Source organism: Dermacentor variabilis, chromosome 6, assembly GCF_050947875.1.
Source record: "Dermacentor variabilis isolate Ectoservices chromosome 6, ASM5094787v1, whole genome shotgun sequence".
In the NCBI taxonomy this organism is placed as follows: Eukaryota; Metazoa; Arthropoda; class Arachnida; order Ixodida; family Ixodidae; genus Dermacentor; species Dermacentor variabilis.
Window position 1 is genome coordinate 186,529,920 of NC_134573.1, and position 17,950 is coordinate 186,547,869.

The following is a 17,950-nucleotide window of genomic DNA, read 5'->3' on the forward strand; positions in this document are numbered from 1 at the left end:
GATTTCAACTAAGATGTCATTAACTCGCGTTTGTTGCCTCACCCAATCTGCTCTTTTCTTATCCCTTAACGTTACACCTATCATTCTTCTTTCCATAGCTCCTTGCGTCGTCCTCAATTTAAGTAGAACCCTTTTCGTAAGAATCCAGGTTTCTGCCCCGTATGTGAGTACTGGTAAGACACAGCTGTTATAGACATTTCGCTTGAGGGATAATGGCAACCTGCTGTTCATGATCTGAGAATGCCTGCCAAACGCACCCTTATTCTTCTGATTATTTCAGTCTCATGATCCCGATCCGCGGTCACTACCTGTCCTAAGTAGATGTATTCCCTTACCACTTCCAGTGCCTCGCAACCTATCGTAAACTGCTGTTCCCTTCCGAGACTGTTAAAGATTCCTTTAGTTTTCTGCAGATTAATTTTTAGACCCACCCTTCGGCTTTGCCTCTCCAGGTCAGTGAGCATGCATTGCAGTTGGTCCCCTGAGTTACTAAGCAAGGCAATATCATCAGCGAATAGCAAGTTACTAAGGTATTCTCCATTAACTCTTGTCCCCAATTCTTCCCAATCCAGGTCTCTGAATACCTCCTGTAAACACGCTGTGAATAACATTGGAGAGATCGTATCTCCCTGCCTGACGCCTTTCTTTATTCGGATTTTGTTGCTTTCTTTATGGAGGACTACGGTGGCTGTGGAGCTGCTATAGATATATTTCAGTATTTTTACATACGGCTCGTCTACACCCTGATTCCGCAATGCCTCCATGACTGCTGAGGTTTCGACTGAATCAAACGCTTTCTCGTAATCAGTGAAAGCTATATAAAGGTTGGTTATTTTCCGCACATTTTCCTATCACCTGATTGATAGTGTGAATATGGTCTATTGTTGAGTAGCCTTTACGGAATCCTGCTTGGTCCTTTCGTTGACAGAAGTCTAAGGTGTTCCTGATTCTATTTGCAATTACCTTAGTAAATACTTTGTAGGCAACGGACAGTAAACTGATCGGTCTATAATTTTTCAAGCCTCTGGCGTCCCCTTTCTTATGGATTAGGATTATGTTAGCGTTCTTCCAAGATTCGGGTACGCTCAAAGTCATGATGCATTGCGTATATAGGGTGGCCAGTTTCCCTATAAGAATCTGCCCACCATCGTTCAACAAATCTGCTGTTACCTGATCCTCCCCAGCTGCCTTCCCCCTTTGCATAGCTCCCAAGGCTTTCTTTACTTCTTCCGGCATTACCTGTGGGATTTCGAATTCCTGTAGACTATTCTCTCTTCCATTGTCGTCGTGGGTGCCACTGGTACTGTATAAATCTCTATAGAACTCCTCAGCCACTTGAACTATCTCATCCATATTAGTAATGATATTGCCGGCTTTGTCTCTTAACGCATACATTTGATTCTTGCCAATTCCTAGTTTCTTCTTCACTGCTTTTAGGCTTCCTTCGTTTCTGAGAGCATGTTCAATTCTATCCATATTATACTTCCTTATGCCAGCTGTCTTACGCTTGTTGATTAACTTCGAAAGTTCTGCCAGTTCTATTCTAGCTGTAGGGTTAGACGCTTTCATACATTGGCGTTTCTTGATCTTTCGTCTCCTGCGATAGCTTACCGGTATCCTGTCTAACGGAGTTACCACCGATTTCTATTGCACACTCCTTTATGATGCCCATAAGATTGTCGTTCATTGCTTCAACACTAGGGTCCTCTTCCTGAGTTAAAGCCGAATACCTGTTCTGTAGCTTGATCTGGAATTCCTCTATTTTCCCTCTTACCGCTAACTCATTGATCGACTTCTTATGTACCAGCTGCTTCCGTTCCCTCCTCAGGTCTAGGCTAATTCGAGTTCTTACTATCCTATGGTCACTGCAGCGCACCTTGTTGAGCACGTCCACATCCTGTATGATGCCAGGGTTAGCGTAGAGTACGAAGTCTATTTCATTTCTAGTCTCGCCGTTCGGGCTCCTCCACATCCACTTTCGGCTATCTCGCTTGCGGAAGAAGGTATTCATTATCCGCATATTATTCTGTTCCGCAAAATCTACTAATAACTCTCCCCTGCTATTCCTAGTGCCTATGCCATATTCTCCCACTGCCTTGTCTCCAGCCTGCTTCTTGCCTACCTTGGCATTGAAGTCGCCCATAAGTATAGTGTATTTTGTTTTGACTTTACCCATCGCCGATTCCACGTCTTCATGGAAGCTTTCGACTTCCTGGTCATCATGACTGGATGTAGGGGCGTAGACCTGTATAACCTTCATTTTGTACCTCTTATTAAGTTTGACAACAACACCTGCCAGGCTCTCGTTAATGCTATAGAATTCCTGTATGTTACCAGCTACGTTCTTATTAATCAGGAATCCGACTCCTAGTTCTCGTCTCTCCGCTGAGCCCTGGTAGCACAGGATGTGCCCGCTTTTTAGCACTGTATATGCTTCTTTTGGCCTTCTAACTTCACTGAGCCCTATTATATCCCATTTACTGCCCTCTAATTCCTCCAATAGCACTGCTAGACTCGCCTCACTAGATAACGTTCTAGTGTTAAACGTTGCCTGGTTCATATTCCAATGGCGACCCTTGCTGAACTCTGTTCAGTTGACCACTTAACGGTGGTCAACTGAACAGAGTTAAAAAAAAAAAACAAATGATGGCATACGCATGGCCGGGCAGACTGAACAGAGTTCAAAAAAAAAACAAATGATGGCATACGCATGGCCGGGCAGCGGCAGCTAGTCCATATAGCGTGGAGTCGACGGCAGAGCTTTACCGAAGAACGCTGGAAAGCCGATCTCGTTGGGGTGGATGCGATTGCTGGGCTGGGCTTCCCGGCAGTCTAGGTCCGACTTCCTCCCTCGAGCAGGTTGAGCTAACTTGAGGGGAACTGCCGTGAGCTTCGTTGCAGACGTTGGTTTGTCGCCTCTTTCGCCAACTAGTAACTTGCAGTTCAGACGTGGCTAGGCGGCCCAGGCAATACCGGACGGCACTAGCTCCTTGACGCTTTCAGCAGATTGCAGGCTCCGCTTCTAGACTCTAGACTACCTAGCTCGGTCTAAAACCTGCGCTTAGATAACTCCTTTCCCTAGTGTTTTAGGTGGGAGGACTGCAGATATTGGTGACCATCCAATCAAGTTCACCCAATTGTATACTGGCTCCTTACAAGGTCTTGGCCACGCCCTTTTTAATTAGGGGCGAGGGAACGGATGCTTCACCCCTGCTGATAGTGTTCGCGCACTCGTATTACACCACCCACGCACACCCTTGAGTCCGTGCCGGGCCTCCATTTTCCGTTCCTAGACATGGGAGAAACTACGGCAGCTGGCCATACGGCGCTATCGGCACACATACACATGCAGCAATTCGTGGACACGGGATTGCACAGAGACATCACATACACTGTCAGCACTTCGTGGAAACATGATCGCACAGACACACCGTACTTCGGAGTGTTACACCCCCGCCTTCTTAGTAAGCTTCTCAATGCAAGCGCGAGAATACACAGGGGTTCCTACAAAAAACCGTCGGGGCGTCACGGTCGCGCCGACGACAAAAAGATAATAATCCCTAAACCTGCTTTCGATCCTGCGATGCCGCACCGTGACAACCACCGCACCTGCTCTTCGTCAAAGGCATACATTTGCTACCTTTAAGTTCTAATGCACCACTATTTCCTCGTCTATGTTTTTATTCGAAGGACCTTTTAAAGGACCTGTAGTAGACTGCGGTGCAGGCAACGGACAAGGGGCGGATTACACGTGGTACTTGGGACATATCACCGCACTTTTGGGACCCTGCATTTAAATGTGCGCGGTCTCCGTAGACAACCAGTGTAAAGTTAGCTGCGTGCACAAGCATGCACAAGCATTCCTCCGATGTCTTCGGCAGGTTAAAACCACGACGCTTATATGGTGGCTCCCCTTCCAACAAAGTCAAGAGCGCGTCTATATACCTAGAGTCACAGCTCTATGAAATGCGTAAGCATTTCTATGCTTACCCAACGAGCAAACCGTCCCTCTGTCTGTCCCGTACAACGAACATTTCAGAGATAGCACCCATAGCAGCGAGCGAATTCACCTTCGTGCAGCCTCTAGCTTCAACGTCAACGCAGAGGCTAGGGTGCCTCGATGCGCGCGCTCCCCTCCGCCGCCGCGCGAGAGGGCGCGCGCATCGAGGCACCCTAGCAGAGGCGCGTTCACAGCGCTCACGGATCTCGCAGCACACGCCTCGCTCACCCAATTTCGCAGATCGCTTTCAAGATACGGGCCCAAGCGTCCCTCTAAGAAGAAATGTGTCATCTCCCCACAGAGGCGTCTTCTAGATGCTGCAGAGCATTTGATGTTGCGTCGCGACCTCATCTTTATCAGTTTTCATTTTTAGCATGTACGCAAAGACCACGCCTGAACACTTTCTACACTTGCTTGGTAGAACATAATATTCTTTTCTAAGATGGCACATCAACGGAAGGAAAATAAAGAAAAACTAGGAGAAAGAATGGTAGACGACCCTAATCTTTGACTTAGGTGTCTCTTAGTGGCACTCACACCTCGGCGTTGGTGTTCTTTAGGTCAAACGAGCGAATGTCTTTGCCCTGGAAGGACATGCGGGCGAGGAGCGAAGGAGGGCGAAGAGGAAACGCAGCGCGTGCCACCTGACGGGTCGTAGCCCCCTAGCGAGCGGCGCACGAAGCCCACCTTACGCGCCCTCTCCGGTGTTGATGTGAGAGCATGTAACGAGCGTGCGCGCGCAGCCGTAGCGAACAAGCGAGCGAGCGAGCAGGTGACCACCGGGACAGAAGCGATATACCTCCTAGGGTATATCGATGGCATGCTTGGATGTCCTTCTAACCTGTCGTGGCTATATGGCTACGGAATGTGAAATATCCTTTATTGCCGATACTTTTTTTTTCATATACCCATATTATCGACCCTTGAACAGCGAGCTTCATTATCTAGGGCTTGTGAAAAAGCCGATAATACAATAGTTGCCAAATATTTCCAATTTCATCCTATTAAATCAATCTATCTATCAACACTACACGTTTCATGATCTCGAGCTATTGTACTGCGGCAGCACTGGCTGGCGACTGCGTACACAGTCTATCTACATAACGTCGTGCTCACTGTAAGCAAGTACAAAAAAAAGTTGCAGGAAGACATTCTAGGTCATATACCCTATCAATCAACGTAGGCCAGCACAAGACAGATGTCTCGGACTAGCATCTTTGCATTGTATGACTATATTTAGAGCGGTGGAGACATCGCAGACTGCGTCACTGCCAGCCGCCCGGTTTTGCCACAGTTATCGGGTGTCTGCACAAGCACCGCAGCAGCATCGGAGGCAGCTGTGAATACAGGTTATCATGGGTGAGTGCAAGTAGTACAACTTCGATATCCGTGAAGTTGAATATACCATTGGGTCACGGTCACGCACTGTGAGACAAGTTCTATCAATATTACATTATCTTTTGTTTCTTTTAATCCAACCTACATTCGCATTGTGGCCACAACGAATTGCGGCCACCTCAGTTGCGAATCGAACGCGCGACTTCATGCTAGCAAAGCCACCGATTCCCTACGGCGGCTAAGATTTCTTGTAAAATATTTCTCAGTCTTACTATTGAAGAACTGTGCTTGGTGGTGAAGTAGGGGTGCATGTCGACTAGTGCCCAGCAGCGATAAACAAAAACATTAACAAAATAAATGCAAAGGGCATAGGAAACACGGGGTGTACAGCTCAACGACTAATAACTCAATGTTATTCCGGAGAATGAGGCGCAGATAAACGGCACTACCGGTAAGCTGCGCAGTGCAGCCAATGCGCCAGTGAACGCCATGCAACGCCGCCGTCACCTGAATCACGGAATGGACGTTTCTTCAAAGTAAAGCCTTATATATGCCTCTTCCCCCAGGTTTGACGTCCGTCAATTTCTAGCCTAGCAAACTGGGCCGATCCCGGTGATAGTTATAATGAAAACTGGGTCGAATGACGGGGTTGGTATAATCAAATGCGGTGACAACAATTCTGCCGTATTACGTGACAAAACTACGATATCATTTCAAGGTAGTAATCACATCGGCAGTAATTACAAGGAGGATGACAGAGCGCTGCGTATGCAAAAGCATCAGCTTTTTCACTGCCAGCAATACCGATGTGGGAAGGAATCCACTGAAATTTTACTGTGAAGCCTTTGTTGCAGAGTTCTTTCCCGAAGGTTAGTGATTTTCGCGGGAACTTGATGCGCAGAGCAGCAGCTATTGCCACGCTTTCCCCAACTGTCGACGAGGCTATGCAGTTCAGTCGACCAGAACACGTATATCCCAGAGAGGGAATATAGAATGCAAATGTGCAGCAGTCTTGGTCTATTTTGACAGACCCATCTATGTAGACTTGTAGGTGATTCAAGTAAGTCGGGGTCAAATGCTACAGAACTAGTGGCTTGCAGCTTTTTGACTTCAATCGTGGTACTTCTAAGTTGCATGTAATAGCTTCCAATATCCAGGCCGGGTTTATATTTTCATTGTCTCGAGCAGGGCAATCCTAAGAGTCGAAGCGCGTTCAGTGATGCATAACAATGTGAGCGCGGCCTTTTACCTATGCGTCTTAAGAGGGCCTTGCCGGGCGAAGACTCAGTTGGACGCTTAAGCTTCCATTGACCCCGAAATTATTATTGCACGTGCTTAGCTTGAAGCGCCAATAGGAGGACTAACTGCTGGGATAATTTGTTTAGCACATGTAGCGTTGTTGAAGTAAATTATTGCGCACAAGACATGTTCATTTACGTGTTCAAGACGTGTTTTTAGTAACTTGGTCATGAGTCTAGCAAGCCTGAAGTCGCAGAGGGCGTGACTGAGCTTCGTGGAGCACTTTTTTGTTAGAAGCCGGCTAAGGGACTCACAGGCACAGTCGAGGACCTTTTCTGTGTATGGCTCATGTGTAAGTACTCGTATTGACTATGTGAGGGTGGCATCAGAGGTAGCTGCAGTATGGGATCCGACAGGTGGGAATGGCACTCGAGAAAAACATTTGCTGTAGAATTTTTGATAATGTCGGTTTCCCCGGTCGAAAACAAAATTTGGAAAGCATTATTTATTTCGCACAATGAAAATTCAATAAAACATGTTTCACTGACACTTCTACGTGTCACAGCCAAGATTTTTTTTTAATTTTGTCATACTGGTTCGGCTATGCGCAGAGTATTAAACAGCCTGAAAACTTGAGACGCACCGAATCCGTTCAATGCTCGCACAATAGATCTGCGTCTAACGTTTTGTGCACCGAGGTCTGTGATCACTATATGAACGCGCAGACACGCACATCACGCACGCATGCGCGCGCGCTCACACACTCGCAAACACAAGTGGAATGTGGCGAGATTGGGCAAGATCCAGGGGGAGTAGCCAGATAGACGAACTGTGAGGTCTACTAATAACGCTATCAGTTGCTTGCCGGATTCGTGATGCGTGCATACCAATGCAAAATCAAACGGGACGGGACACAAAGAGACAAGCACAGGCAGCGTCTGTAGTTGCTGTTTTCGCTGTGTGTCCCGTTTCTTTGCAAGATCTGAAGCCCTCGCTATTACTCTGACCGAAATGCCCATTTTCACCCCGCATAGATCCAACAAACCTCTAGGCGAAATTTTTTTAAAGACAACATTATTTCTTTCTGTATTATCACATGCCCCCCGAAATTACTCCGTCGCAATTTGCATCCGGGTTGCAGCCTCCTTTTTTCTTTCTTTTTTTCTTTTTCATTTTGTGCAAGCACCTTCTCAGCAGTACCACTGTGCGTCACAATACGCCATTCAATTAGACCTACTACTGAATACTGTTAATCTCTGAGGATAAAGGGAAGAACAAAGGCCCCGCAAACAACGTAAAGGAAGCAATGTATTATATTTGTTTTGCGTATGACAGCCGGCGCTCGCAAATTTTGTCGAACATTCGGCAGCGCAACACAGAACAGGCCAAAGAACATACGCGACGAAGCGGTCACATTAGTCTGTTTTGCGCCGTTGAACATTCTGCAGTATTCATGACAAAACTATAGCTCAAATCCAGATTATGATAGAAACTCTCGCACAAACGCATTTCTTCACGAATGCCCGATGTCAGGACATCTCAATGCGCGAAACCTATCGCAGCAACAAGGACAGCGTGTCCTTGACTAGGCCCAAGCACCTGCGGTACATAATCGCTGTCAGGCTCGCACTATACGCATGCTATAGCATATAACCTCGCCGAAGATGCAGATGGTTTACACGACACGACACTGCCGGTGTACATGCGGCGGACCACGCGTGTCTTAGGTATTTACATGACGTAGTGTCGAGCAGCACTGGGTACTCTTCCGGCCATTTCCCGTACCGACAGGTTCTTGTGGCCGAGGAGAGCGCTGCTGCTGCTCCTGGTGGCGAGGCCTGGCGCTGGTGCTGCTACTCGTGTGCCACGAGGCGGCGTCCGCTCCCAAGCGGCGCTCTTTCAACTGGCGCCGCTTCCTGCAGTGCATCGACAACCGGTCCTGGATGCTGCTCTCCCTCGACGGAGCCTGCGTGGCGCTCGTCATGTACGCCACCTACCGCACCATGCTCAACCTTGAGTGCCCCGACTGCGACCTGTGAGTGGGAACTGCTCTCGCTTGTTCCGCGACAACTTTTGGCTCAAGACGGTGTACAGTGATGAAAGTGAGGCCAGCTGGTTTCAGACGCGCCTCGTAGAATCGCAGAGCACAGCCACATTCTCGAGTCTCGCGCCTCGGCTGAGAAAAACATCAACCGGCACTGCCGGTGTCGTGCGCGGCCACTAGTGCGCCGAATCGATCCGTTTTGTTGTTTACTCATTCTTCCAGAATTTTCGGTTGCCATTCATCTTATTTCCCGAAACGTGGCCAGTCACCCTCTTGTCTAACACAGGAAGAAATCGGCAACTCTTCCCTTAAGTCTCATACGGTGCCGGCGCGGCACGATGCTTGCACGAACGTTCCGTGTCTCTCCTCGACTAATCACGTGCTTCTTGCCCATTCCAACGAGCAGACTCTAGTCGTGTAGGCAAGCTAAGCTGCCCACCCGCTGTCAAAAGCGGATGTGGAGGCATAGTGTGCCATTACCCCCTCCCCCCTTTTGAGCGCGGACACTTTCGTATGCACACTGGAAAGTCTAACAAAATTACGGCCGATGCTCAATTCTCTTTCGTAATAGAGTGACCACGTAAGTAATTCTTTTCTTGTTATTGCATATCCCCTGCTCGGGCAGCGAGAATTAGAGAGCTTTAGTTTAGGGGACGCAAGCGGCTTGCGTACGCAAGAACTAGGGGCGACAGCACTGCGCATGCGCAGTACCGTCGCCCCTAGTTGCGTACGCAAGCCGCTTGCGTCCCCTAAACTAAAACTCTCTATTGTCTTTTGTGCCTCCTCGGGACGGGCTGTAGAGGAAGACGTGCGGGATTTGCCGTACACGCTCGCGTGCATGGCGAACAGCCCTAGCGCTGCTGGGCTGTTCCCGCTCTAACAAACGTCAGCTTGCGCTACTTGTATCATGCCCAGTATTTTTTGGGGTGGCTGCTATATCCCTATTTGAAAACGCAATCAGCTTGCTATATGTAACTTGCAGGCGAGGGGGAGGTCCGGATAATTATTATAATCAGCCGCGCCCAACTACTGTGTGCCTACGGCATAAAATCGTTGCATTATCAAATGCTGGAACTATTTCATCTCAGTCCACAGATAGCCTACATACCTTCGCAGTCTCAGTACCTTATCACCATCACCAATTTCATCTAACCTCTTACAGATATCACTGTCAAACTTCATCGTGTAATCACGACTTATCGTTGATATGTTCGTGAAAGTGACCTTAGTCGAACGTGCAGAGCCATTTCAATGCCAGTAGAACACTGACTTGATTTTTTTCTAAAGGTACGTGTCACTTCTGACTGTCGATTTTATTTTCAGGCTTTTTCTAAATTATAGCTACACTATTACTTGTTTCCCGGCAGGTACAAGAACATCAGATATCCCATACTTTGAAGAAATTAGGGCCGCTTTTAGGTGGCATGTACCAAAATTTTGAACTGTGTAGTTTGCTTACGTGCTCTGAAAACAGTTGCTGAATACTCGCTTTTTCTAAATTTTTCTGCGTTGTACAAGGCCTTTAGTTTTTGCCCCCGGTATCATCAGGGAACTATGTCGGGCAGGGTGTTTATATTTATTGTAGGAAGAAATAATCTGAGTGACGGGAGATAAATGTTTATTGTGTAGGTTCATTACAACCTTTGTAGAAAGTTACTAATTGAAGCGTTCCAGGGTGTCACACTGACGCAAACCGAAATGTTTCCCAGACTACTAAAACAGTAGCACAAGATACCAACTTGAGTTGTTTGAAGATAGGACGAATTATAAGAGCAATTCGTTGCAAAACTTTCACTTTCCTGTTTTAAATGCAAGTGTTGCAGATATTTACTAAACCTTCGTTTTTCCATCATCATACGACATTCGTAGTTTGTTTCTCCGGTGTCCTCAGTGAGCTGAACAAGACGTCTTGTTTATATCTGAGGAAAATTAGGGGCATGATATGGGTAATATGTAGCAATGTACCAAATGGGGGGGTAAATACGCCTTTTCTCGCAGAATACGCATGCGAGTGGCCCATAGCGCTATTAGTCTGTTTTACGAGCGGTGTAAAACTTCGATGGCCGCACTGCAATAACTTCAACTATAATTTAGGTCAAATTTTGCGAACATATAGGGGGAACAATACGCCAAGTTTGCGTGCGATGGTAAGTGCGTGTAGATGAAATACAGCTTCAAAAATATTCTAAGCAAGTATTCGAAGATATCCCACTGTTATTCGCTAGGCGTCCCAACGTCCGACGGGAACTCTGCGTTTCAGATATGTTATACATTGAAGGAATATGCACCGTTTTAAGTAAAACGTGTCGCGAAGTTTTACCATTCCATGGCTTATTTAGAAGCATTACGTTTTAGAAGCGTTATTTAGAAGCTTCGTTATGTTTGGTGGCTGTAAGCACAAGGTAATGGGGGATGTGCAGGTAAATTTCAAAATATATGGGTAATTGGGGCTCTCGCAATAAATTACGTATGCAAGCACTCTAGATTGTTATGAGCGTGCCTAACCAGCGGGGAAGAATAGAGCCCGCTGCCCTGGCAGCGCTATAAAAGCCATCAGGACGAAATTTAGCGAAAATTGGAGGCACGCTATGGAAATTTTATGCGAAGTTAAATGCGGTTGCATCAAACACAGTCTTTGCAAAACATTTCTCATCCGAGTGGTAGAGCGTGTGATATGGCAGTTGCAACTGCGCTTCCCAGTGTGCCGACGTAGTTGTAGGGCCCAACAGGTTTCTAGTTCGTGTAAAGAGGAGAGGGGTCCTGGTAAGTGAACCGTGCGACAAAATTTTTACGTTCCTGGCCGAGTTAAAAACGTTGCACATAATTACTGAGCCATCCTTTTCTTATTTTTTGCCCTATTTTCATGCGCCATAACACGTTCCTACTTAGTTTCAGGGATATCATCGGTGAACTAAACAAGACACATTGCTTTTATTTTGCCAAAATAAAGGGCGCATTACGAGCAGTATGTATGCATGTATATTACACATGCAAGCGATCCTGAGCTTTATGAATGTGTCTTACCAACAAAGCAGAATTTATACCGCTGCGCTGGTGCTCAACCTATATCATATCTAGCGGAAATTGAATGGGGCCAGGAGGGGGAGGGAGGACTCCGTGATAAATGTTATGGCGAAGTAACATATGTGTTGATCAGTTAGTCTTTTTTTTTTAATTTACAACAATAAATGTTCCAAAGCATTACATGCGGGCAAGCTTTCAAACGAAACATATATATATATATATATATATATATATATATATATATATATATATATATATATATATATATATATATATATATAATTTACCAGGAACAAATACATAATTTGTACTTGAACGAATTGTACTTTGTTCCCTATAACCACGGTAATACTATTATGTAAACGATCGATACAATTATGCTGTAGGCGTAAACACCAAGTACAATTCTTTGCTTAATTATTAACATTGTTTGTAGCAAACGTGCTTTGTTTTTGTGCGCTCTACTGCTGCTACTGGGCGGGATCCGGGACCTCTGTGAGGCACTCATTGCCTCTTGTCGCTGCATCATCTTGAAATTTTATAATATTGCAAGAAATAAATGCAAATTAAAATAACTTGTCTGGCCCCCAAGATTCACCATGTATGATTGATAAATAAGTATGTCTGTTAAATATACAAATAACTGAGAGACGCATTTCTAGGCTGTCACTTATTGTAACATTAATTCGCAATATATATATATATATATATATATATATATATATATATATATATATATATATATATATATATATATATATATATATATATATATATATATATATATATATATAGAGAGAGAGAGAGAGAGAGAGAGAGAGAGAGAGTCCGATCGTTGATCGTATGACTGTGAAGAAAGCCGTAACAAAGCGACAAAATGGTTCGAAAACTGAATTAAGCGCGAGCTTTTAACTAACTTCTAGGACCATACGCGCTTGATCGATTACATGAGCTATGTGCCTGACTACGTGCAGCTACTTCCATTGCCGTGCAAACTACAACGCACTACGCTGGTGCCGCAAGACCAAACGGTCGCAGGAGATGAACGTCCTGATCGGCGGCTGCCAGAACCTGTCCAAGCCCGGCAGGACGCCGGAGCAGAAGGCGGCCGAGGAACGGGCGCGCCAGGACGGCAGGGAGCAGAAGGACTGCGCCAGGATCTACCTCGGCAACTCGGGGTGCAGCTACAAGCCCGACTCGGGAAAATGCATGGTCTTTGAGAAGGGCCCTATGGGCTAGACCAAGCTGCACGCGAAAATGGCGGGCGGGGCTATGTGCTGACAACAGCTGGGACATCAAAATCGCGAGAGCGAAAACAACCCGGCAGCGGAATAGACGGGACGGTACATCAACGCCCGTGCACAGGAGCACAAATTAAGCAGCTTTGGTTGAGCGTCCGCTCTGCGTACGCAAGGAATACTCGAAGGCGGCAATGCGCATGCGCTGTACGCAGGATCTCGCTCAGGCGCTGTGTAGCGGCCGCTGCGGGCTCTGCGCGCATTTTTCCAGGTTGCTCCGAACGAAGGAAGGCGCGTGAGCGGGCGTCGGCAGTTTGCGAGGCGGGCGCATGGCGGCGCTGAGGAGCCCGCGCGCTCGACGTGCCACGACGACTCCGCGCTGCGTCGTAGGCGTCCCCACACGCTCTCATGCGCTGTGTACGTGGCTGCTTGCGGACGCTCAACGAAAACTCTCTATTGTCGATAATCAACACGTACGTCCGATTTTTAGAGCCTACGCGTCTGAGCCATCCGTATATCAGGATCTTAAGCAAGAGTCATGGCGCACTGGCATACGAATTACTGGAAGGCGTTTATATCCACAAGAAGGCTCGTGCTTAAGCAAGCCAAAATTTGATTGCCTTTCGAGGCTGGGAATGCGACTTTTTCCAACAGCTTAATTGAACGACTTTGCTTACAGGAGTGCTGCGATACCTAAATTTCTCATGTTTGTAGAGTAAACCTTGTTGCGCGAGCTCGCGCTTGTCCTTGCCACTTCGCTGTCGTGTTGTCTTTGCTTGCGCTTAAGGCATTATCGTAATATTAAATGTAAACAACCAACCAACAGGTTCATTCAGGGCGACAGTTTTGTTGCTGCAGCAGTTTAGAATAGTATACCTCTTGGCTGCTGGCCATTTAGCCGCCATACATATGTAAAACTATCCTGTCATTCTCAGCATAATGCCTATTTTTTTATTTGTTATTGTTTTCCCTATATATCAAAAAAGGCTCGATTTGGTTGACCGGACTTGATTTGATTTGAATGACACTGCCGCTCACAGTACAGGGTGGAGAGCAGGACAACGTTCAAGCGCGAAATTCCCCCCGTCGCATCCGAGCTCAAGTCTCGGATGTTCAACGAAGCGGCCAGCGCCTCAGCCTCGCAATTGTATACAAGGAAATGACTGTTCCTGTGTTTTACTTGCACAACATGTCTGTTTAGAACTGTGAAAATGAAATCTTAAAAGATAGCAGAATCGCTACAATTGTTACTAAAATTTGTAACGCTACATTACTCTACCACTTTAAGAGAAGCAAACGATATGTGATGTGTATTCGAACGTAATGACAATAAAATGATGATTGCATAGACTTTTCTGTCTACAAGAATCATCTCAGAAGGTAAATGTTCTGTCAGGCCACGCTCGTTAGGCTGACAGACAAAAAGTTGTTACGCTTTATTGTTGTTGCGTAAGCTGTACTACCAAGCGAGCACTTAGACGACTAAAACGGAAGGCTGTTCTTCAGCACTGTTTTTACAGGCGTCAGTGCGACCGCTCCAACCCGCTGACACATTCAGTAAATGCTGCAAGAGACAGAGAGCAACCTGTTGAAGGGCGCAGAAAGCAAGAACACTTCCCGAGGTTCGCCCAAAGAGCCGGCGAGACGCAGCTTAATTAAGTACTCGCGCAGCCTAACACACTTTGCCCACTTCTCTAGTTAAGGCATCTTCTCTTAAATTAACGTTATACAAAACACTTGTAAGGTCTAAGCTTCAATACGCATGCGCTTTGTGGGATCCCAGTAAAGAATTTCTTAATAACTAGTTAGAATCAGTACAAAACCGTAGTGCGTGTGTCATTCTGACAAATTATTCCCGCTTTTCAAGTGTATCCTCGATGAAACGCATTTTGAAATTTTCTAACCTTTCTCTGCGCAGAAAAGTGTTTCGCTTATCCTTATTTCATCAGATTTTTCATAATCCGCATCTGAAAAATGAACTTCTTAATGAGCCATCTTATTTGTCTAGTCGTACTAATCACTGTCATAAAGTTGAAATCCCTTTTTGCCATACTAACTTATTTTCGGATTCATTCTTGCTAAAGACATCGAGGGAATGGAATCACCTGCCTACCTCCGACGTCGCCATTCCAAGTTTTTCTGCATTTAAATCCGCTGTCTACATTTATTATAGTACATAGTAGCCGCCAACAATCACAACAAATATGTATTTTTTCCCACTCCCTTCTGTAACGTTTTCGGGCACTGAAGGTAATGAAATAAACAAAGAATAGAACAGCTTCCATGCAAAAGAAAGGAAAACTTTTGAAGTACAAGTGGATACGTCGTGAGGGGCTCGCAGAAGTAAGCGTTTCTGACGCACACATACAAAAAAAAAACAGTAATATAGCGCCACGATTACTGCTCTAAAAAAATGCGCAGCACAAGGAACGCTGAGAATCGGCGCGGCAGCTCTGAACTATGGCGGCGCCCACGTCTCGCTGAAATTCTTGGACGCCATGGTCGCGGATCTGCGCCAGATCCTCTAACAACTAGGTGTGCAAGTGTCCACTTAGGTGTTAGCCAAAAACTTTTAACACACTTAGGAGACCATCAGCTTTGTTACAATTGTGTCATTACAATATGCATAGTACTAGCCGTGGATCGTATTCACAATTAAGGACCACGGCAACTCATGTCAATGTGCGCGAAATACAAGAACGTTTGGGCACATAGATTTAACTGCACGTTAAACCCAGGCGGTCAAGATTCATCTAAAGTGCCCCACTACAACGTGCATCTTAATCAGATCGCAGCTCTGGCATGTACAACCCCGGAACTTAATTGGTTAATGTTTCACGAGCACCCGTGGCAGCTCGTGAGCATGTCAGCACGCACACTTACATATACGCCTGTGTCCGATAATAAAGTTTTTTGATTCCTGCGCACACTAATGACTCACTGAGAACCAAATTAGTCAAAGTGAAAGTTCGTTACCGTTGATCTTTGAGAAGCACATCCTGAACTGCACGCACGATGGCAGAAGAGGCGTCACAAGCACTCGCGGTTACCTCAAGTACTCACTGGGCACAAAGTTCTTTGGCTTCGGTGATCTGACGACAACCGGAGCGTTACACGTACTGTCGCAATAAAACTCCCATGAGACAAGTCAATCGCAGGACCCTGATGAGCAACAACTGCATTGCCATGCAGAACGTACCATGTTGTCGATCTTGACGATGTCCGTATAAGAAGGCGGCCTTTCCAGGCCTTCGAATTCAGCAGGGACCGTGTACACATCAGCGGACAACTCCCGCATTCTTTCTGCAAGGTCTCTGGAGCGCTCGCACGTCCTGCACACAGGACATGAGAGAATTCATGCGCCGCGCAGCAGAGTATGCTGAGGACCGAGACTAGACTTCCGCACCGACAGTTTCGCTTGCAGACGGTTGACAGTGCAGTTCTGATTTAGTTATACTGCATAAGTCCATAGGCGGGGGGACCGGCGTGCAAGTGAAACGGCGGAGGAGGACGGCGTTCAGCTTACAAAAGACTATTTATTTCAGTAAATTTCGAAGCGCAGTCCAGAACTTGATCATCAGGAAGGCTTTCCTGTCAATTTTATTACTTATAATACGTTTCCTGATGCAGAAACACTTTATGGGAGGTCTTCTACTCGTCTAGCTGTCTTTAAAATCTGTTGCGGAACTTATTAATATCATGCCGCAGCCATTAAAAAGAAGTGCAAAGAAGTTGTTGATTCATCCACGTAAATTTTTTTTACAGGATGCGGCAACACCACCAGAACATATTTCAGGACCTTTCGCATATATTGCTGTGGTCGTAGTTAGTATATTCTGCCTTTTTAAGGCGAAAGCCTTGAGTGGCTCATTGCAATACCTCATACTCAAACAAAGCGGCGTCTCGTCTAGTGAGACAAAAAGATATCAGGAATGGCTCATGCCCACCGTAAGCAAGCGAAGATGCAATGGCTGAATATGAATGAAAAAACGAAAGAAAGAGAAAAGGAAGGAAAGAGAGAAATAACGTTTAGGCAGTACATTAGGTGCTCGGATGTGTCGACCTACAGCGCCATACGTTCACCTCACAGTGTGGCTCGTTATGCGTGCAGCAGGGTTCTCACAAGGTTCTTCTCACCCGTACCTCGCGCGCCCATGAATTGCTCGGTCTCGTGCTCAGTCGGTTCGTTTGAACGCATGTTTATCGCTTCCATACAGCGCACCCGTGCGTCGAGCACGTGGCATGGCGTGCCTACAACGACGCATCAGCAAGCGTTCAATTTTAGCTTCGTCTCACCGGAAATACTGACAAAGGTGCCCATAGGTGCACACCGTAACCTGGTGACAGTCATCAAATCCGCAAGCTAAATATGGTACGTTCGTGATTATGATTTCTTTTGGCATCGCCTGTAAAAATGGGGCGGTGACAAATATTTACTTAGTCTGCTTAGGCTAAGGAGGTTTCACTGCATCTATTGCAGTCTAGAATTTTGCCTATCTCTCCTTGATCTTTTTCTCTCTTCATTAAAACCTCTGTTTTTACATTACCTGCAATGAGCTTGGTGTTATCAATGTCGTCACCTTTTTTTGGCGAATACTCTAAACGTATCATGCTTATCTCCACTGCTGACCAATTAATTCTTCAATCTGGTTTAATCGCAGCGCTTCTGGAAGATAAACGTTCCCTACAGTTCTTTCTGCGAGAATATCTTGGCATTTCATTACAATGTGTTGAGTCGTACACGTGTTAACTTGTTACGAACATTTACTCCGGTCTATTGTTGTCCTGAGGCAGCCAGTTCGGGCGTCAAATGGCAAAGCATCGCCCTTAACGTAAGCATGCAAATTTTCTCATTATATTTTTTTCTTCCCGTACTTGTAAACCCGAATAGGCTTTTTTTTTCATCCTTTGCATCCAATTTACTGTCTCTGTTTCATTTTATTTTTGATAAATCCGGGTTATCTATTTGCACTTTCAATTACGCTGTTCATGCTTGCCAACTTTCTTTACCTCTCCCTTTTTAAGCAGTCCCCATGCTTTTGAAGTATATATATTCGTGTCGCTGTG

General features: G+C 46.0%; 2 protein-coding genes across 2 annotated transcripts in view; one reads left to right on the forward strand and one right to left on the reverse strand.

The window, feature by feature from the left end:
* The window catches only part of LOC142585955 (uncharacterized), a 77,707-nt gene that overhangs the window by 13,959 nt on the left and 45,798 nt on the right, over window positions 1–17,950 (reverse strand). Inside the window, exon 4 of the mRNA XM_075697087.1 lies at window positions 16,083–16,215. Coding sequence (XP_075553202.1) covers window positions 16,083–16,215 — 133 coding nt within the window. The remainder of the gene's footprint in view (window positions 1–16,082; window positions 16,216–17,950) is intronic.
* LOC142585954 (uncharacterized) lies at window positions 5,235–14,234 on the forward strand. The gene is made up of 3 exons (XM_075697085.1): window positions 5,235–5,359; window positions 8,369–8,612; window positions 12,620–14,234. The coding sequence occupies exons 1-3, from the start codon at window positions 5,356–5,358 to the stop codon at window positions 12,882–12,884; spliced, it is 513 nt and encodes a 170-aa protein (XP_075553200.1). The 5' UTR covers window positions 5,235–5,355; the 3' UTR covers window positions 12,885–14,234.